This window comes from Cavia porcellus, unplaced genomic scaffold, assembly GCF_034190915.1.
Source record: "Cavia porcellus strain 051 isolate PalLab524CR breed Dunkin Hartley unplaced genomic scaffold, mCavPor4.1 scaffold_17, whole genome shotgun sequence".
Taxonomy (NCBI): Eukaryota; Metazoa; Chordata; class Mammalia; order Rodentia; family Caviidae; genus Cavia; species Cavia porcellus.
The window spans coordinates 26,600,247-26,622,473 of NW_026947500.1; the positions used below are offsets into that span (position 1 = coordinate 26,600,247).

The following is a 22,227-nucleotide window of genomic DNA, read 5'->3' on the forward strand; positions in this document are numbered from 1 at the left end:
GTAGAACCATTTGAGGCCCATGCATCTCCAACAGTTACAGAAATGATGCTGTGGCCACGTACTGCTTCCAGCACCTTCTTTGCAGCATCTCATTTAACCCTCACAAGCCAAGCCCCTCATAGGGCTGTTTCATCCTCTCTTGTGTATCTGTGAGAAACTGAAACTCAGGAGAGCTTAAGAAATTAGTTACTGCCCAAGGCCAGCCCGGCAGGTTCTGCAGGCCTCATGCAGCCTAGGGTTCCAGGTTTTGCCAGGGACCCGGGCTCAACAGCCCTGCGATGATGTAGGTGCAGGCCTGCCTCTCGGTGTGGGGCTGCTGAGGCTCAGAGAGGGCCACCCAGCTGGACTGAATGCTGAGTCAGGCCTGCCTCCCCCAGAGCCTGCTGATGGACAGGCAAGCCTGGAGCCCCAGTGCATGCTGGGGCAGATGTGCACAAGGGACTTCCTTGTCTTTATCTGTTCTCCTCAGGCCCTATATCATTCGAGGCATGGCACCTCCGACAACGCCCTGCAGCACAGATGTGTGTGACAGTGACTACAGTGCCAGCCGTTGGAAGGCCAGCAAGTACTATCTGGATTTGAACTCAGACTCAGACCCCTACCCTCCTCCACCCACACCACACAGCCAGTACCTGTCGGCAGAGGACAGCTGCCCACCCTCACCTGTCACTGAGCGGAGCTACTGCCACCTCTTCCCACCCCCGCCGTCCCCCTGCACGGACTCCTCCTGACCTCGGCCGGCCCACCCCGACCTCTCTGCGCCCCTGTAAATATTTTTAAATATGAACAAAGAAAAAAATATATTTTATGATTTTAAAAAATAAATATAATTGGGATTTTAAAAACACAAGAAATATGAACAGTGATGGGGGTGGGCAGGGCTGGGAAAACTTTGTACAGTGGAGAAAATATTTATAAATTTAATTTTTTTTAAAAATGTAACTACCGTTCTTTAATGTCCTGTGTGCATTTGAGTTGAGTGACCCCCGTGGAGTGAAGGCCAACCCCCTAGATGGCTGTTGTGTGCTTGTCTTCCAGTGTGCCTGTGTCCCATGGGGAAGGGCTGAGACCTCAGGTGGAGTCTTCCCTGGGTGGCATCCCTGTCCCCAAACGTGACTTGCTCAGTCATGGAGGGCTTTGAGCTTGATTGTAGTTTATTTTCAAATTCTCAAGTGTTGCGACCAGTGCCCTGCGTGTTCTCTCTACACCGGGTCCTGTAGGTGTTACACCTGGGCTTTGGGCCGTCCCTCGGTCTGCATTAGCTTCCATCTGTCCTCTTGTGCTGGCTGAGGGATGCTGCCTAGTGATGACGAGGGAACCAGAGTTCTCCCCTTGGCCCCTCCGTTTGCTCGGACGGGGCTGCCCAGCTCACTCTGCTGACCTGCATTTGTCTTGTGGCAGGGAAGGATCCTCTTGTCCCCAGAGACAATTGGCAAAACAAAGCCTGAGGTCCTAGCGTGTGCACTTGGGTGCTGCTGAAGGAGAGAAAGAATGCGTGGTGCCTGTGGGAGCAGGTGTGTGTGCGTGTCCCAGATATCGGGAAGAGACAGAGAAGTAATCTAGTGATGGTGTGCATCTTCAACAGGAATGCCTACCACGGCTCCAGGAAGGGCCTGATCCCAACCAGGGTGCTGGGAAAAGGAGATCAGAGCAAGGGCACACTTGGCGCTAGTGTAGCTCCGCTTAAGAACTGAAATAGTCCGGTATGGTGGTGCATGTCTGTAATTCCAGCACTGGGGAGACTGAGATGGGAGGATTGTGGTGAGTTCAAGGCCAGCCTAAACTACATAGGGAGACCCTGTCTCAACAAAACACCACCAAAAGAACCAAAACACAAAGACACTAAGTGCCCGAGCAAATCTCCTGGCCTCCCAAGAGAACCTCAGAGTGAACCCTTGACTTCTGCCAAGTGGGCTTCAGTTATAGACAAAGGTAAGAACAGCTAAGGAAGGCAGACTCCTGCAGGACCAGCTGCTGGACAGCATTCCCACTGAGGACACTGGAACACAGTTGGTACCCAAAGCCTGCAGCACCTGAACCTCTGGGGGCTGGCTCCCTGATCCTGACTGCCCAGGCATTCCTGGAGGTGATGGGCAGCATCATAGTCAGGGGGCAGGCCAGCTTGTGGATGCTGCCATCAAGTCAGAGCTGGGACATAGAGCAGGACTCAGCATCCAAGCGCTGTATAAGCAGCATGTGGGATCTTCCTCAGGGGCTGGCTGCGCCTTTCTGGTCAGGCCATGTGCCCTGAGGTGATCGTCAGTGTGAGTCACCCAAGCATTTGGCAAGGCCTCTGCTGCCTTAGAGACACTGGGTGTCTCATGGATTTCTTTCAGGTTCATTCTCCTACCTATCCATCCATGTATTTAGTCTGGGGGGTCCCTGTGGAGGACCGCCAGGATGGCTCTCCTTGAAAGACCATTTGTCTCCATTTTGGCTAAACCTCGCCCAGCTTCCTGTGTTGATATGTACTAGGCTGAGCTGACTAGGTTAACACTCCACCCTCTCAACGGGTTTTCAGCGATGCAAATGGGTCAAGCCCATGCGATGTGTAGACTTTGAGGCAGTGCACATATCGGTGATGTCTCTGACTGCTAAGCCCAAGCTAGCTCCAGACACTCCGAGCCGGCTGGGATTGAGCCTCAAGAAAGATGGAAAACGGCTGTGAAGTTCCAGGGAGGGGAAACCAGACATCAGAGCTGGGGTAACCAACTAAAAGCACAAGATACTTCCTCAAAGTGTGTCATGCAGATTCCTCCGAACTTAGAGGCTACCCGAATCCAGTACTTTCTGCATATGTTCTCTGCATATTGCAGAGGTGCCATTGTGTCTCCTACCTGGCCCAGCTCACAGGACTCATGTACTTCCCACCATTCTCACAGTCACTCAACCCCGAGCCTCTCCTCTCATCACGAATTAATAAAACTCCACGTTTGGCTCTGGGTTGTGGCCTTTGTTCCGGTCAGCCGTTATTCTGACTGGACTTAGGACCCCCTTGACTCCCTACAACTGCAGATTATGTGTTTGTCTCTTTACTCTCATCTTGGGTTGCATTGGAAGTGGTAGAGTAGAATTTACTTATTAGAACCACAGTAACTTTCCCGTGGGGTTACCAATCGGAGGTCAGGCAAGCAGTAGGAGGGAGTGGCCTGGTACCCTGTGCTGCTGGGGAGAGGGGTTCACTATTCACAGCCCTTTTCATCTCAGCATCCTGGGTGTTACCTCCACAGAGCCATTGCAAGACTAGCAGTACCATTTGGTACCAGATACTAGAGGGCTCTCCACACCCTTTCCAGCCTGTGCAGTCAGCTGGGGGAGCCATATGTCAGCCCACTGCCACCTGTTATGTGGCAAGTCAATCTGTCACCCTTCAGTAGGCACCTACCGTACGTAGAGCCCTGCACATGTCACCCACTGGCTCCCCAAATCCAATGATCCAGAGCAGTTTGCAAAGCTGTCAGTAGAGCACAGTGCAGAGATGTCCCAGGGTCACTGTGTTCGAATGGGGGGGGCTGGCAGTGCTTCCCCAGGGGTAAGGTGAACTTGGGCAGCTCAGCCACATGGATGATGCTTCCAATTCATACTTTTAAACAGGCTTGGGTAAGAAGCAGCAAAGCCAGGGCTGTTTTCATCTATTTGTTTAATTATTCCTATGTCTGCCAAATATGACTAACCAGCTTCTCAATGTGGCCAGAGAGACTTCTACTCTTCCTCCAAACCCTGTCATCTCCATGTGGCCAGGTTGTGGCCATTTCTGCTTGCAGGCAGGCAAACCACCTGCTCAGGGGGACCAGAAACTTGGGTGAGATTTGGTACAACTCCTGGGAAGACACTGGAGCAATCAGACCTCAGACCAGGGGCTAGTGTCCCCTCTGGAAGTCCCCTGCTGGCTCCTCCCTTGTGGCCTCTGCCAGAGTCCCACACCTCTACTTCTTTCTCCCCACTCAAATGTCTTCCTTCTCACTCCAGAAGCTTGCTGGCATCTAGGCGATTAACAAGCCCAGTAGTTCCCTTCCTCCCTGCTCTGGCTATCAAGAGTACTCTGTAGAAAAGGAAGCATTTCCTCCCCAGCCGGGCTGAACTCCCTGTACTGATACCAGAGAAGTAGGGGTGTCTGACTCCCAGGGGAATCTGATCGCATCTCCCACCAGAGCCCATCTGGTTCTTTCCTTGCAGGTTCAGCACCTCTCGGCCTGACCCAGCACAAGCTAGACACCAGGCCATTGGACACCAGTCTCAGCTCTTCTGGAGTATGTCTGCTTCAAGATGGTTCTGCTCCAGCCCCTTGACTCTGGGCCAGTCCAGGGGAATGGTGGGGCGGGGGGGGGGGGGAATCTGTACCCTGGAGACAGAAGGAAATGAAAGACAATATAGAGTCTTTTTCTTCAAGTTGAATTTAAAGACTTTCTTCAGAGTTTGTCTTTTCTTCTCTGAGTGCACATGTGAATTAAAATGAGATCATGGAGTTTTTTCTATAAACGTTACTCGAGAGAGTTACTTAACGTTAGGCAGCTCTGTGTCTGTTAGAAGAGTTTATGAAGTAATAGCTGGGTGGTGGGTACAAGGGCATCATTATATTCTTCTCTACTCTGGGCATGTTTGGAAGTATTAAGTATATGTGTGTGTGTTCTTAAGTCTAGACAGACTGAACCAAGTTAAACATTAAAGACTAAACTACAAAACGACTAGGGGGAAAGGGTGAGGTTGGTGATCCATGAAATCTAGACATTTTAGGATGCAGAGGCTGATCCATGTCATTGCACGTCATCCCCTGCTCCCTCCCTGTCCCTTGCTCCCCCAACCCACAGGAGATAGGGGCAGCTCTGACACTTGCTACCCCAGAAAGCTCTCTCTCCCTGATTCCAGCCCCTTTACCTAGGTTAGTGGTGCACAAACCAGTGACCTATGGAGCCTGCTTACCTTGGATAAGATTGGATCATCTCATTTAATTATAGCACACATGTTCCTGTGACTTACTTGGGTTTGGGATGAAGGAGCCTGAAGCAGAAACTGGCAAATCCTTTGATGATGAATTGAATAAAAGAACGCATGCAGCCCTTCCCAGATAGCACACAGATGGCAGGTAGCATCCTATGGCTGTCCCTTCTGTCCTTGGGTCACTCAAGCACCAACCTTTGCCTGGGGGTTCCTGGAAGTCTCTCTCATGCTACCTTGGGAGCTGTGATACTCTTAACATTTGCTGGTCATGTTTCACTGTGTTCTTCTAAAGTATGGGCAGTCCTTCTCCTGCTCAAAGCTTGCCCTGGCTCCCACTGTCTGGGTCTAAACTCCAAGTTCCTTTCCTGTGTTGTGAAACTTCAGCCCCTGTGCTCTATCTCCTGTTTCCCTGTAGATCTGTGACCACCCCAATCTGTTTGCCACCAAATGAACTGGCACCTCTTCTTTGGTTCCTTTCCCTGGCATGCCCACCCTATTTGCCTATTTGTCTCTCTCTCTAACTCTGAATCAACTGGCCTGATTGTTAGCTGTGTGCCTCTTGCTAGCTGTGTGCCTCTGAATAGCAGGGTCAATGTAGCATCTGCCCTGGTTTGCTGTCTCCCTGGCTGCCCAGCACCACTCAGGGTATGGACCCAAATTGGTAGGTATTATTACTTGCAGTGCACAGGGAAGAACTGGAGTGATTAGCCACGATTGCTCTGCCAATATGGCTGTGCAGGGCATCTGAATGCTTTCTGGACTTGTGAACTAATCAGTAAATGGGGATGATAATACTGTTATTGGTGGAGCTATCACCAATAACTTCTTTTCAGAAAGTCTGCCTTGAGTCTAGGTTTTTCTGGAAGGGTGGACTGAAGGCTCTGGGATATGTTTGCATGGCCAGAGACCCAGCTCCCCGGTGGTTACTCCAACCCAAGACGCATAAATTGCACATGCTGAGTGAGAGATATTGGAACTCAAGAATCTGAGTCATTGAGGCAGCTGGAGGCCATGCAAAGAACAAGGGTGGGTACAGAGAGATGCTGCACTTAGGAAAGGCAGCCAGTGTTCAGATCAGTAGTGGCCAAGCTCTGCTGTTATCCCCACAGGCCAGAATTCTCAAAAGCGACTTAAAAAAGCCACACAGTAACTTCACTCACTGTGTCCTCTTTGAGCCAGACTGCCCATTCTTGATCAAGCCAGCATCACTGGGCAGCTGATGGATTTGCTGACTGTCCCTCAGAATCCTTCATGAGCCATCTCTGTCTCTCATCTCCCACCCTGCTGGGGCAAGCCTGCCTCCCCAGTACTACAAAACCCCCCGATGGGGTGTTGGAGAGGTTGTTCTTCCTGCCACCTACACCCAAGACGGGATTAGTCCTCCATGTCCTGTGGGGTGAAATGCCGCTTCCCCAGGGAGGGTCTGCACCGCAGTCTGCTCACCTTAAGGTCACCTGCTGTTTTCAGATGGGACCAACCCCATCAGGCCCTAAGAGCCGCAGGATTCTCACCAGTGGGGACTGTACTGGTCCCCCCAGGCAGCTCCAGCACACCTAACTTCACGGTCCTGGCAGCCTCGTTTCCGCCCTGCGTTGGAGTAGATTGTTCCTAGGGGCATAAAGTGGGCAATCCTGGGTGCCCTGGGTGGTGTGAAGCGTGAGTCTCGAGGTTCTAAGATCTTGCCTATCCAAGAGGAGAGATGGCAGTGGAAGGGTCCGGCCTAGCATTTTGGGAAAAGTTCAGGTGTCAATCCTTCCTGCAGACAAACATGACAATTACACCTTCTTTTATAGAGGATCTCTAACTTAGTGATGGGTCACAGCTGGAGACTCTTAGCAACACCCTGTCATCTTGACCCCATTTCCCGGGTTGTCATTTTATTAAGGGTCAAACAGTTATGAGAAAATAGTACCTCGTTCATAAAAATCTAAAGATGGAGAATGCGGGCATCGATCCCGCTACCTCTCACATGCTAAGCGAGCGCTCTACCACTTGAGCTAATTCCCCAGATTGGGAATACTTCCGCCCCGATACATATTGTGGTACACGTCATCACGGGTCTCCCCCTCCCCGCTACAAACCCATCTGACTGCAGTCACCTCGTCACCCTATTGGTTCCCTTGCACGCCGCGTTCCACGACCAAGACTGGTTTGGCTCAATTTAGTTTTAAAAGACATTCACCCCTCGGATTGGCGGTGCAAAGTGTCCATCAAGCGGAGGACCTGCTGTTGCTACGGCGTAGGGAGACCCAGCCAGGGTTCCCCAGATTTCTGATTTGTTTCTCAGACTCCAGGGTCCTAAAGATTCCGGATCCGTCTAGTCCTTGGGAAAAGAATGCTCCTCTCGAGCTTGAGTGACAAAACCTATCAGCCAATCGGAGTAGAGGTAAGGGAATCGCCAGGCTATCCAATAGGCTGCGGGGGGCGTGAGAGGAAGGCCAATGAGCACAGATGAGGGGCGGTGTCAGGATTACGATTGGCTGCCAGGAGGCCGGAGGGAGGGCGGGGGAACTCAAGGCCTGCTTGATACGTCCGCCATTTTGGGCGCTTCGCTGATGGTGTCGGTGAGCGCGTTTCCCGCCTGAGCGCAACTAGCGGCGGGTCTTGGGCACCTTCAGGTAATGGGGGAGGGGGGCAGCGGAGCGGGCTGCGGCGCGGGTGCGCTAGCCGCGCGGGTGGGCGGGCGGCAGGGCCCCTGGCCTGGACCTGGGCGGCGCGGGGAGGGAGCGTCCCGGCCCCTCTTCCCCTCCCCCCCGGAATTCGCTGCTCCGCGGGCCCGGGAGGCGCGGCACCGAGTCCTTTCCGACCGCTCCCGCCCGCTCCTGTCAGCCGGGCCCCGCGGGCTGGGCGCCGGGGGCGGGACGCCCGGACAGCGAACTTTGCGCCTCCTTGATGTTCATGGCCTTGCACGGCGGGCAGGCGAGGCGCGCCGGAACCGGGTCCAGCTCAGGTCCGGTTCTGGCCCGATTCCCTGGCTCGCGGTGTCGCACGCTGCCCGACCCCGCTCCCGCACCTGCGGGGCCTCCTGGCCGCGGGCTCCTTGTAAACTTCTGGGGGCCTTCGGGAGCGTGTCAAGTTGAGGCAGCAACTCACAGAAAAGATTCGCTAAAGGCCTTTGTTGGACTCTGCTCTCCGTGAAACAAGTTTTGTGGGTTTCTGTTAATTCGCCGCAGAGTCATCGAAACACACAAAACCCCGCTCGGAGTCTCCCAGTAGCCTTTCGAGTGGTTTTCCGGCTCTGATGTTGTGACTCTGGTGCGGACCTGGGCACAATCGCCTCCCCGGCGTCTCCGAGCCAGGGGGTGGTCCTTCTTGTGGCTCCGGGGACCTCCCTCTTAAAGAAGCCCACTCCCTGTTAACTTGGAGATGTCGCCTCTTCGGGTCCTGCCCGCTTTGATCCGAAATTGGCCTTGTAGTTGTAGGTGGAGCGAATGAGTTCTCGGGGGTGTGTGTCTTTGTGCTGTGACGTCTCCACCTCCTGACTTACTGTCATTTGTCTGGCACTTTCACGTCGAACTGTGTTTATGTTTGGCTTTTGTGGGAGGGGGCACGTGGTAGTTTCCTTTAGTCCTTGTAGCACTGTTTATGTTGATACTGTCTCACTTTGTTCAGTGGGGTTTACTTAGATTTTACTCTCAAGGTCACGTTGCGGATAGGCAGCAGGTGAAAAGGGACTCCTGGTTTCCAGCCACTCGAGTATGACTTAAGTGGCAAACGTTAAGATACCGGTTTAGTGATGGTGTTTGAGCTTCGTTCTCCCTGGATTTGAAAACGGCCTAGGCTTAACTACTTTCTAACTCTGTGACCTTGGGCAAGTTACTTAACCTCTCTTTTCTCCGTAATTTGGGAATAATAATAGTATCTCTGATAAGTTTGTTCCAACAAGTGTATGTGATATACATGTGACCAAGTGTATGTGTAAATGAGTTAATACACTCTAAGCGCCTAGAAACGTGCTTCACAAACAGAATCAATCAGCTCAGTAATCAGTGGTTATTAGTTTTAATTTAAATTTGATTTTAAATGTTTAGATATAATTCCGAAGTGAAATAACTGTTTAAGATCTGACTGTTAGTGTCTGTAGAGAGCTCTGTGGATTTTGCTTTTTTGGTACTGGGAATTGAACTCACGACCTCGCACTTGCCAGGCAGGCACTTCACTCTGTTTTTTAAGGGTCAGTTGGACTGATTTATTTTTTCAGGACAGGAGTCGATGAAATTTAAATTACATACATTTTCTGGAATTAATGGTCTGCAGAGTATTTTGTTTGAGAGATGGTTAAATACAGAAAAATCATCAAGAGTTTAAACAGGACTGTTGTTCATGTACTTCTGGATACTGCTCCTGGGTGCTCTGAAAGTTGAAACTTTGAGTGCCTTATTTGATGCTCAAAAGATTTGGATTTTAGACCATTTTTGATTTTAGGTTTTTGGGTGGTTAGATTTTTAGAGCTGAAAAGCTTAGATTTTATGTATATATGTATTTATTTTTGTGGTTTTAAACAGGGTCTTCACCATGACTATATCCTGAGCTGGCCCCATCATCATCATTTGTAGTACTTGGGATTGAACTTTCAGGGCTTTTGCCCTAAGCTCCATCCTCAGCTTGCTAATTTTTTTTTTTTTTTTTTTAAGTTTGAGACAGGGTCGTCTTTTGTATAGTCCAGGCTGGCCTTGACTCACAGCAATCCTCTTACCTCAGCCTTCTGAGTACTGGGATTACAGATGTGTACCACCATGCCCTATTTAAAACATTTTTTGTAGTTTTTTTTTTTCTGGGAACCATACTCAACCTCACGCTTGCCAGGCAGGTGCTTGTGCCACTGAGCATATCACTGGCCCCTAAAATTTTTTCTTTCGTGACAGGCTCTCACTAGGTTGCTAAATTGGTGGTCTGGAATTAAGCTTCCAGTCCTTCTTGCCTCAGCCTTTTAGATTGCTGGAGATTATAATCGTGTGCCATGTGCCACCATACCTAGCAAAGTTACAGATTTTAAAGCATTTTGAATTTTTGGATTAGGAATCCTATACTGGTAAAGTTTGTCATATACTCTTTTTTTTGTCTTTTTCCTTTTTATTGGTACCAGAGATTGAACTCACGACTGCCTGCTTGCAAGGCAGGCGCTTATGCCGCTGAGCTAAACCTCCAGCCCTGTCATATACTCTTAAATTCAAAATTTTAAGATCTCAAACTCTTCTGGTCCCAAGCATTTTGGATAAAAGACTATTCACCCTGAAGTTTGAGAAATAGCTGTTACCCTAGATCTGTGCTTTGGAAGCTTATTTGCACCTCATCTTGTCTTTTCGAAGAATGTAGAATATTTAGTAAACTGTCATCCCCAAGTTTACAGTAATACCTAAACTCAGTCATTTAATACCCCATCTGTGCTCTTCACCATGGTACTTTAAAATGTTCCCTCCTCCCTTGTTGTGGTTTGTTATGTTGCACTGGGGAAGTGTATTTTGATAGACTTGGACTTAGGGTAGAGATGAACATCTTGCTGGTGTAACTTACTAAATGACAGGAAGAACATTGTTTTGGGTTTCTAAGACATTTGCTTTTGTATAAAGTATAGCACACCAAACCAAACAACACACACACACAAAGCAGCTTATTAGTTTCATTTAATTAATTGAGAATTTGAGAATCAGATATAACTGGACAGAAATTAGTAATAAAATTAAGACTTGACAGGGTAAGATTTGCTGATGCTTCTTTAAAATAAAGTTTTTGTGTCAGTTTAATCCAAAAGATAATGCACTTCATATAAGTAAACATCTCTTCCTTAAGATGGCTCTGGCAGAATTGATCATCAGTTTGTTTCTATGAGAAGCTTGTATCTTGTGATTGCATATTTTAGGCATCTGAGAAGTCTAAAACTTTATGATTATATATAGGTCTAAAATTTTATATTTTACTATTCTTCAGAAGAGTAAGTACGTGATTGTGATGATGAAACTCTTCTAATCATCTGCCAAACTAAAACCAGCAGAGTTTTATTTTATACAAAGTACAAGTGTAGTCTAATTCTTATATAAGACCTGAGCCCCAGTGTAGGTTGAATAGTGTTAGCTAGGAGGCACTGAAAAAAATAGTCCTTCTTATTGGCTTTAAGCAGCTTTCATATTTCTGTCCTTAAGAAAATCTCAGGTTTTTTTTTTTTTTTGGATGGCAGTACTGAAGCTTTCTCATTGAGCTACTGCCCCACCTCTTTTTAATTCTTTGAGGCAGCGTCTTGCTAACTCACTAAGTTGCCCAGGTTGAGCTTCAATTGTGATCCTCCTGCCTCAGCTTCCAAGAGTGGTGGAATTCTAGGAGTGTATGACCACATCTGGCTTTTCTTTTTAATTATGGAATAATAATAGTACATATTCACTATTATTATGGGGTGCAGCATAATATTTCAATGTATGCAATGTGCTGATCATATGGGGCAGTTACATTTCCATCTCCTTATGTTTTCTTTACATCTGGCCACCTTCAGGTGTCTGTTCTAAAATGATTGGGTTTGGGGCTGGGTAGCCCAGTGTAGAGCACTGAATGATAGAGCACTTGCCTTGCTTTCATGAGGCTCTGGGTTTCATTCTAGTATTGAGAAGAAAAGGAAAATTCAGTAAAATGATTGCTTTTTAAAAATTTAGTTTACATCAGGGCTTCTTAATTTGGAGTGATTCTGCTCCCTAGAAAACATTTGAGAATTTCTGAAACACTTTTGCTTTGTCACATTTGTGGTGTGCTTCTAGAGGGTGGAGGCTAAGGCTATTGCTAAACACTTCAGCTTGACAAGTCCCCCCGCCCCCAACAGATTCGTCCAGCCTCAAATTGTAGTGGTGCAGAGGTTGAGAAGTCTTGCTCTAGAAGATGCTAGACTGGCCTACATTAGTCATTTGGGACATTTTAACACCATGGATATTGGACTTCACCTTTTGGAAACTTATGATGAGATTGAGAATCTAATTTTAAAAAGTTTTCTTGACAATACGGAAGTGATGCTGGGTTTTGGAACCACTGTTAGGGACCACAGATTTGAGATCTGTGAGTACAAGCTTCTTTGAGTGGTCTGTGAGCTCTGACTTTGCAGAACATAGATCCCATCTTAGAAGTTACTATGTATTGGGGAAAGATGAGATTTATACATCATTTTTCAGGTGGCTGAAGACAGAACTTTAAGATAAATACCAAATGAATTGTCATTTGGTCGTTCTGATGCATGGCTGTAATTTTAGCACTCTGGGAGGATGAGGTAGGGAAATCCTGAATTTGAGCCCAGCCTGTGCATTTCAGTGATTTCATGAGATCCTATTTCAAAATAAAAAAGAGCCATAGATGCAGCTCACTGCTAAGGCCCTTGATTTGATCCCCAGTACCTCTGAAATGCTTACATCCATCCATCCATCCATACATACATATAGATATTTGCATGCAAACATATGTACATATAAACAAAAACAAACTGTATGTACATGCTAGGTAAATACAGTTGAGCTACATCCCCAGCCTTTGCAGATTTTTTTTTTTTTTTTGGCCTATAAATACAATCTCAAACTTGAGGCTGGCCTCAAATTTGAGATTCTCTTGCTTCAGCTTCTCAGTGAATTGGGATTACAAGGGAGTACTATTATGCCCAGCTGAATGATTTTTCTAAGATGATTTGGCAACTTTTTTTCCCCCTTTACATCATGAAAATACATTATCATATTGTACTGAAACTTAACAGAACTCTTAGATTAGGATTTGCACCTACATTGAATAAAGTTATACTGTACTTTTTTTTTTTTTTTGTCTTTTTGAGACAGGATCTCACTATGTAGTTCAGGCTGGCCTTGAGCTCACTTTGTAGTTAGCCCAGGCTGTTCTTGAACTTGCAACAATTCTGCAAAAGAGACAGTGTAGGGAATGCCTATTCCTTGTGCTTTGAATTCTGACCCAAATGGAGGAGGAGTAGTTTTTTCCCCCCTTGGAGAGGAGGTGCAGTATTAAAGGTAGATTTTTTTTTTTTTTTAAACAGAATTTCACTCTATAATCCAGACTGTCCTTGAACTGATTTTGTAACCCAGGCTGACCTTGAATTCACGGGAATCCTGCCTCAGCCTCCTGAATGCTGGGATTGCAGGTGTGTGCCATCTTGCCTGGCAAGAGATACTTTTCTTGTCCATACTTAACATTTAGATTATGCAGTTGATTGGTTGAAAGAATGTTAGGTTGAAAATGATAAGAGTTTTATTAACTAAATGTTAAGGTCATGGGGCACTTTGTCATTCTTCAGGCTGAATTTTTTTTTTTTTTTTTTTGTACCAAGGATCGAACTTACAACCTTGCACTTGCTAGGCAGGTGCTTATGCTGCTGAGCTAAATCCCTGGCCCTTCAAGCTGAAATTTGACCTGTGTTGAGAACTATAAGTGACTACATCTACTTTTGATCAGCAAATACTTTAAGTTCTTACCCTGCCAGCAATGTATTAGGAATTCAAGGGCTCATGGAGTCGTTTTCTAGAGGGAGAGGCAAGTAATTACAAAGGAGACTAATTAACAAAAGTTGGTAGAATTAGCATAGCTGGCTATGTATATCACAGAGTTCTGTATTTCTCAAGTTCCTCGTCCCCTCGTCCCCTCGTCCGTAGGTTAATCCAGCTGTGGAATGAAAATGTTAAGAAAAATTTCCCAAAAGTTCTAAAAGATAAAACTTGAATTGACCACAGGGATTGTGCATTAAATGGAAGCCACATGAATGAAATGATACATAGACATACTTTGCTGTAGCCACCAACCGTTTCATAGGCCTCAGTCTCTACAACACTTGTTTGAGCATTGTTTTTCCGTCTTGAGTACAAGGTCTTGGATGGTTGCTGGTTTTGTTATACTGAACTTACACTGACTTTTTTCTGGTAATTTCTTAAACAATATAAAAACTATTTACATAGCATTTCTACTGTGTTAGATATAAATAACATAGACATAATTTAAATTATGCAGGACGATATCTGTAGGTCACATGCGAACACTATAATAACATTTTATGTAAGGAACTCCAGCGTCTTTATATTTGGTGTTCACACTGAAGGTGGGAGGGTACTGGAACCAATCTCGAAAGATGCTGAGGAACAACTGCATATGGTCTAAGTAGGCTGACAGTGAGAGGCACTGGAGAGCCCAGAGGAAAAACCTCTACTGGTTGGTTGGGTTATTCGTTTAAACTTTGTGTGGTTGAGGTTGCACAAGAAAGATGGGTATGTCTTTTTCATTTATATTAATGGTTACTGTGATGGATCTGCTTGATTTGGCTTTCTTAAAAAGCAGTGCCAGTCCTTCTGTGCTGAAGAAGCTGCTTAGTAATGACAAATAGAATTGATGTTTATTGTTCCATACATGTTGGTTGACCTGTAATCTAACTTGAAACACTGACTTGTCATTCCAGAATCATCATAGATTTCTTGTAGTTTCTTGCTAAATATTCTTGAGGTAGATGGTGCTGGGAGTGTGGATGAGGTGTTTGTATTTGGTTTTGCTTTTCTGTTGTAGTGTGACTCTGGGCTAATTAGAGATTTGTTTTTTGATTTATAGTTGTTATGAAGTCCTATTTCTTCCTCCTGCTTCCCTTTATTTTTCTTTACTGGGAGAGAAGTAGTTACTGTCTCTACGAAAAGTAACTTTAATTCAGATTTTGAAAGATCACAGACCACCCTGAACGCATCTCATCTTGTCTGAAAGATCACAGATTGATACTTGGAGACTGGTTAGATTGGCTAGATGGTGAAGAAACAGTTAAAAGGATATTTGTACTAAAATGCTTCATGTCACTGAGTTGACAAATAGCTGGCTTTACCCTGAGTAGGGGTTCTTGGCTACTTGTCACTTATAGCCAGCTGATGCTGATCTATTGTAAAGTTAATACAAACAACACATTTGACTGAATTTATGCAAAAGAAAGTTTTGTTTTGTTTTTTAGTACCAGAAATTGAAGTCAGGACCTTGGGCTTGCCAGGCAGGTACTGTGCCACTGAGCTATATCCCCGGCCCAAAAGAAAGTTTGATAGGTTCTGAATATGTAATAGATATAAGGAACCTGCTGATGTACTCAGTAACTCTGAAAAACTAGGATATTATTAGCTCCAAGATTACTGACTAGAAATATTTATTGACTAGAAATAATTTATACACTCAAGTCTATTGTTATGAAAGATTAGTTTTTGGACCATTAGAAAGCAGAACTATAAAGGTTGCAGAAATAAGATGCTGAGTCAGACTTTGAGAAAGTTGTAGATTGTTAGTTGGAGTTCTGAGTTTTCTGTGGCTGGATGTAAATCTGAGCAAGAATACTGGTGGCATAGACACCCTTTGAGAAGAGAATTTGCCTCAGAACTGGGGAAGTCATGGTTTCCACTGAGGTGGTGCGCTCTTTGTTACCTAGTTAGGTGGAGCTGGGCCCTTGAAGTTGCCTAGGCTTTCAGTCCCCAGATAGGGGGAATTATGGGAAGATTATTGACATTTGATTGGCTGTTGGGAGTTGCCTTTCATGAGAATCATGATTTTGTACTGGAACAGAATTTAAAAATTGAAACTTACAGAAAAATTTAGACCAACTGAAGAATGAATCCAAAGGCAGTGGAGAAATCTCTATTCCTTGGTGATTCCATGGGGTTGTGGCAGTCCCACTGCATCACCATTTTAGGTGCCATTTGTTTCAAGAATGAATTTATAGCTAGGTTTCACTGAGAGTTAATAAATGCCAACTTTTGAATTTTTCCTTTTGATGCTAGTACATGTTGGTTTTCTTGTCATGTAATAGATGAGGGCACAGAGACTTGTTGATAATAGAGTCTCTACTATCTTTGCACAGAGAGCAGTTCTCATCTGCCTCTGTTGTCTGAGAGCGAGACCCCTGCTTCTTCTGATTAGACAACACTCTTTAAATGACACCCCTTTATACCATGGGTTTCTCATCATTACAATTTAGATGGATTCAACAACTATGCATTTGGTACACATCATAGACTTAGGATTTTGCTGTTAAAATACTACCTGGGTTCTACTTTCAATTCAGAATATATTGTGATTATTAGAAGTACACAGGCCCTTAAATACTTGGGTTTGAGTTCTGGCTCATAAAATTTTCTGGCTGTCTGATCCTGGCATTATTTAACATTTCTTCCTTAATTGTCTTACCTGTGAAATGAATATTAAGTGTTAACTGTTTAGCACAGTGCCCAGTAGAATTATTAATACTGCTCTTCTTTTAATAATAGGAGAAATACAGAAACAACTCTAAGGTGCAGCGAATGGTCTAAAGGAGAGAAATGGACTATTATGGGTCTGAGAGAAGCATTGAGGTCTAACTGGCAGGTCTGGGGAAATACAGAAGGTTGTGCTTATGTCTAGATGTCTCCCCAGAGCCTCATATGGACATAAGTGGGGCTTTTGCAGAGGTGGCTGGGACGTAGAGTATGCGATGCTGGAATTAATAGTGTGTGATTACTGAATTAGTCCACTGATTGGTCTGGCATAGTTCTGGGTGAGAATACTGCAAGAGTGAGTAGCTTAGGTAGAATATAAAGGGGCAAAAAGAAGCTGCTTGTTGCTTGTAGCTTGGTGCTTGCTGTCTTCTGCCTGCCATGAACTGTTTCTCTGCTCTGATGCCCCGCTGCCATGCCACAATGGCTTGAGGCCAGCCTGTTGTAGACTGAAACATCTGCAAACTGTAAGCTGAATGAACCTTTCCTCCTTTAACTTTGAGTGTCAAGTATTTTGTCTCAGCAGCAGAAAAGTAACTAAGACACAGGGTGATGGTAATTTTGGTTAGGGGAAGTTTTGAAGTGAGCATTTAAATGCAATTTTTTTTTCTTCAAGTTGGAATTGCGTAACAGACTTGTTTTATTTCACATATAAACATGTGGATGTAACATAATCCTTTCTTTAGCTAGAGTAGAAAGCATAAATTTGACATTTTGCAGTTTGCTTTCTAAAATATTTTTTAAGGTCTCTGACACTTGATGTTATAAAGGTAACTCCTATGTTGCATAGAACTGTATTTTTTTCAGTGTTTTGTGGACAATGACATGTCTTGAAATATTAATATATGCTAACAGATGGTTATTTCTAATTTTTCATTTAATTTCTTTACAAATTACATATCATAGTCAGATACTTCTATTAGATGTCTATAAAATTCTTCTGTAAAAGGCTACTTAGTAAATATTTTAGGCTTTATATAGGCTGAGTGGTCCAGCAACTACTCATCTTTGTATGTGCAAGCAGCCATAGCCAATACCTAAACAAAGAAGGTGAAAGTGTCTATTTTCCTATAGATTTTTAACTTTTTTTAGTACTGAGGATTGAACTCATGACCTTGTGCTTGCCAGGTAGGCACTTACTCAGCTGAGCTAAATCACCAGCCCTTGTTTTCCTATAGAACTTTCACTAAACAAACACATGGTGGGCTGTGTTTTTTTGCCCATGGACCATTGTTTGCTACTGCTTATCTTATTTTTATTTTAATTTCTAATGACTTCATATATTCAAAGAGTGTAGTGTGGTATATAAAGATATTAAAAATTAAAACTAACAGTTGTGTATTCACTAACTAGCTTAAGAAATAGAATGTCCTTACTACCTTTGGTTCCCTGTGTCCCCCCCCCCCACCCTTCTGAGCTTCTCATAGCATTTTATTGCTTTTATGGTATTGCCATCTGTGAATGTATCCTTATATAATGTAACTTAATTTTTGCATGTCATTAAACTATATACATTTAAACATTTTGTTCTGGGACTCTTCTTTTCCAACATTATTTTCCAGAGCCAAAATGTGAGTGGTTAATTATGTCTCAGGGTTTTTTAGGCATTGTTCTAGTACTGGGTGTGTTAGCAGTGAACAAAGCAGCTAAGTTCTTGGCCTCATAGAGCATATATTTTAGTGGGAGGAGGTTAACAGTTGCATAAAACCTTATGATACCAGGAGAAATGTAAAGCAAGAGACATAGGTAAGTTGCAGGTTTGAAATACAGGCTTCAGGGTAGGCCTTGCTGAAAAGGGGCCTTTTGCAGAAGAGTAGGGGGTCCAGCCTGAGGCCATGGGTATGGACGGGTCCAGCATGATGAACAAGATGCTGCATAGGGGATGTAGCTGCTGTGATTTGCAGACAGTAGGCCGATATGGCTGGAGGCAAGAGCTGAGGTAGAGTGGAGGCAATCTTTTTAAGATTTTTTTCCTTTCAGTGAGATGGGAGCAGTCAGATAGTGTTTTGGGCACAGATGTGACATGATCTGGTTTCTAAAAGGTCCCCCTGAAGCTATGTTAAGAATATCCTTCCTTCCCTGTGGCCAGGACAGTGATCCAGAAGAGCAGTCATTGCAGTTTAGACTGATGGAGAACAGGCGTGGTAGTGAGAAGTGGTTGGATTCTGGATTATCCTTAAAGGGGGAGCATATAGGCTCTGCTGGCAGATTGGATGTGGGTGTGAGAGAAGTGAAAGAAGGTAGCAGAGATTTTTTTGCTTGCAGCAGGAGTAGCCATTTATGAAGAAAGGGAAGACTGGAAGGAGCAGGTGTGTGAGTCATATCAGGAGTTGGGTTTGAATGTGTGCAGTTTGTGAAGTTTTTAGAGACCAGACCAGAGATTAGATAGGACGAAGGCATGTGAAGTGCAAGGGAGAGGTCTGGGCTGCCAATTGCAATGTGCTGTTTAGATGGCACTGCAGAATCATAAGGCTGAGCAAGCACACTGAAGGAGGGAGGGCCAGAGGAGCAGTCTCTCAGGTGGCAGTAGCCCGGTGAGGGTGCTGGCTATGAAGCCAAGGGAACATGTTGCTGTGGAGGGGGACTTGGGAACCTGTGCAACATGCTGCTGCGATGAGGACGAGTGTGATGAGGGCTGGGTAGCAGGGAAGTCATGGTTGACCTTGATGAGCAGTTTGAGGAAGTCTGGAAGGACTGCACGAAGGGGAACCCAAATAGAATGCTTTGTTGTGTGCATTTGCTAGAGATGAGGAAAGATTTGGAATTCTGAGCTTCTGTTGAGATGGGAGAAGCCATAGTGTTTTTGTAATGTTGATGGGAAATGATTCTATAAAGAAGACGCAGCTTGATGGAATAAGAGAGGCTTCATTGCTAGAGCCTCCATCAGGGAGTTGGCTTGCACCCATGTGGAGAGTTGGAGTCTGTAGGCTCCTCCTCATGATAGGAGGGAGAGCAGATGAGGAGAAATGGGCTATGGAAGCATGTGGACATTTTCTTTGGCTTTAGGAAAGCCCCTCCATCTTTTTTTTCTTAGTGAGAGGAAAGTTCTCAGACCCAGTGAGAACCAGGAGGAGTTAAGGGGTTATGAGGAGAGAGAAGAAGGGATGAAATATTCTTGGGGGAAGTAAGAATGTGAGTGGTTTAGCAGCATGGTATGGCCTACTGGTGGAGAGTGTCCTGAGTTGAAATGGAAACAGTAACTGTTACTTGCTGAAGCCTGGTGGGCAGTGCTTCCTTTAAGCAGAGCTGTGATTTTCTAAGAAAGAATGGCAAAGCAACAGAGGGCCAGGAAGTGATTATAGTGGTGGGAAATGGCATTAAAGCTGGGATGGGAAGGGAAGATGTAGATATATAGAGAGGTTTGTCCACGTTGAAACACGTAGCTGTAGTTTATTCCTTTTATCTGCCGTGTTATATTTTGAACTAAGTCTCATTTTATTCATAGTCCTGTCATTGGAGAGTAGAACTGTTTCCAGGGAGAAAGAAAATTGCTTTCAACAATTGCAGAAAACATCTCTCCAGAATGTAGACTGTGGAGAGAATTACAGGATAGTGAGACATGTACAACTCTAAATTTAGGAGGGGCTGCCAATTGTTTCCAAAGTAGTTTACCCTGCTACCAGGGTTGCTGTTCTACAGCCTTGGCAGCTATTGGGGTTGTGAGACTTTTGTTTTTATAGTTAGTACTGGACGTTGCACCTAGGGCCTCGCATGCCGCAGGCAAGCACTCTGTTGCTGAACTACATTCTAAGCCCCGTGTAAACTTTTTTATTTTGAGACAGGGTCTTACTGTGTTGCCCACAGTTATCTTGAATTTGGGATACTCCTGCCTCAGCTTCCCAAGTAATTGGGACTGTGGGTATGTACCACCATGCCTGGCTCAGGATTTTTTTTTTTTTTTCATTTTTATCGGTACCAGGGATTGAACTCACGACCATCTGCTTGCAAGGCAGGTGCTTATGCCGCTGAGCTAACTCCCCAGCCCCAGGATTTTTTAAATAATAACTTCGAACTATAGTTCACATGCCCTACAGTTTACCTATTTAAAGGGTTTTAATATATTTGTAGCATTACATAATCATCACCACAATCTAATTTTAAGATGTTTTCATTTTCTAAAGAAACTTTGTCCCCATTTGCATATTCTAGACATTTCGTAAATAGAACCATAGAATGGTCTTTTGTGACTGTCTTCTTTTACTCTCATAATATTTTTTATGTTTATATGTTTTATGTTTTAGTGTCAGTGCTTCTTTCTTTGTAATTGCCAGTGACATTCTGGAGTATAGATATGCAACATTTATTCATTCATTATTTGATGGACATTTGTGCTGTTTTTGCCTTTTGGCTGTCAAGTGTCATTCTGTGAACCTACGTGTATAAGACTTTGGGTAGACATGTTTTATTTTTCTTGGTATATACTTGGGGGTAATGCAGTAAACTCTGGTTAACATTTTGAAGAACTGCTGAAGTATTTTCCAGAGTGACTCTGTGTGTGTGTGTGTGTGTGTATTTTGTCTTTTTGAGAGAGTGTCTCACTACGTAGTTTAGGCTGACTGGGTTCACTTTGTAGCCTGTGCTGGAATTACAAGAGTGCACCACCATGTTCCACTATTTTTTTGTTTGTTTGTTTCTTTCTTTCTTTGGTCTTTTTGAGACAGTTGCTAGGCAGTTCAGGCTGGCCTTGAGCTTACTTTGTAGCCCAGGCTGGTCTTGAACTTGCAACAATCCTCCTGCCTCAGCCTCAGGAGTGCCGGCATTAATTACAGTTCTATAACTTTATGTTTTTTACTTTGTTTTTGTGTTTTGGTACCACGGATCGAACTAACAACCTTGTGCTTACCAGGCAACCAGTTGAGCCACTGACCTAAATCTCCAACCTAAGCATATAATATTTCTGATAGTACTACATTAGTGTTCCAAGTTCTCCATGTCTTCATCCACACTTATTTTCTGTTCTTGTTTGCTGTGTATAGCCATTCTAGTGTTATCAAATATTTTGTTATAATTTTGATTTAATGTTTGCTTAATGGTTAGTGTTGAGCATCTTTTAAATATAAGTTGTTGGCTATTTGCATATCAGAATGTAATTATCCTTTTTATAGCTTGTCAACTATATATAGTAATCTTTGGAGAAGAGTTACTCAAATCCTTTCTCCATTTTTATTACTTGGGACTATGTTCTGTTCTGATTATTAGTAAAGTTGAATGTCTTTGAGTTCTTGACCATTTGGATTTGGTTTTTGAAATGTTAGTTTACCTGTTTTTTTTTTCTCTTTTATCAGGCTTTAAAATTTTTTTTCTTATTTGTATGAATTGTTATATGTTCTGATTAATGCTCTTTTTTTGGTAGCGGAACTTGAACTCATGACCTTGCTCTAATCAGGCAGGTGCTTATGCTGCTGAGCTAAATCTCTGGCCCTATGTTCTGATTAATACTGTGATGAATCTTTTTCCAGTTTGTGGCTTGAATTTCTCCTGTGTATGAGATCTAAACAAGTAGATGTTTACTGAAAGTGTAGAATATAATAAGGACAAAAAAGGAACTGTAGTTTCTTTCAGTGTTTTAGACCTTGTACAACCCATTTAGATGTTAAAGAAACAGGTTTTGTTTTTGTTTTTTGAGATAGATCTTGCTGTGTAGTGCAGACTGGCCTTGAATAGCCATCGTCTTGCCTCAGCCTCCTCCTAAGTGCTGGGATTATAGGCCTGCACTACCATGCCAGGACTTCAGATTTTTTTTTCCTACCAAATTAGTTTTTTTTTTTTTTTTTTTTTTTTTGTCTTTTTCCTTTTTATCGGTACCGGGGATCGAACTCACTACTGCCTGCTTGCAAGCAGACGCTTATGCCACTGAGCTAAATCCCCAGCCCCGTTTTTTTTTGACACAAGGTCTCACCGTGTAGTTCAGGATGGTCCTTCAACTCCTGGAGAGCCTCCTGCTCAGCTTCCTGTGTGCCACCATGCCCAGCCAGTTTTATGCTTTTTGTCCTTACAGATCTTGTATATCTTTCATTAGATTTATTCCTTAGGTACATCATAGTTTCTGTTATTTTTGTAA

At 44.3% G+C, this 22,227-nt stretch overlaps 2 protein-coding genes and 1 non-coding gene across 17 annotated transcripts in view; 2 read left to right on the forward strand and 1 right to left on the reverse strand.

Moving 5' to 3' along the window:
* Window positions 1-942, forward strand: part of Lrp5 (LDL receptor related protein 5) — a 104,806-nt gene extending 103,864 nt beyond the window's left edge. For both annotated transcript variants that reach the window (XM_063227644.1, XM_063227645.1), the window contains one exon: window positions 470-942. In XM_063227644.1, the coding sequence (XP_063083714.1) occupies window positions 470-731 (262 nt within the window). In that variant the 3' untranslated portion in view covers window positions 732-942. The remainder of the gene's footprint in view (window positions 1-469) is intronic.
* A 5,930-nt stretch (window positions 943-6,872) lies between these two features.
* Window positions 6,873-6,945, reverse strand: Trnaa-agc (transfer RNA alanine (anticodon AGC)). The gene has a single exon. It is a non-coding gene; the product is annotated as a tRNA-Ala (tRNA).
* Window positions 6,946-7,400: 455 nt separating this feature from the next.
* Window positions 7,401-22,227, forward strand: part of Ppp6r3 (protein phosphatase 6 regulatory subunit 3) — a 142,695-nt gene continuing 127,868 nt past the window's right edge. For all 14 annotated transcript variants that reach the window (XM_023564425.2, XM_063227646.1, XM_063227647.1 and 11 more), the window contains exon 1: window positions 7,401-7,556. The gene's annotated coding sequence lies outside the window, so the exon portion shown is untranslated. The remainder of the gene's footprint in view (window positions 7,557-22,227) is intronic.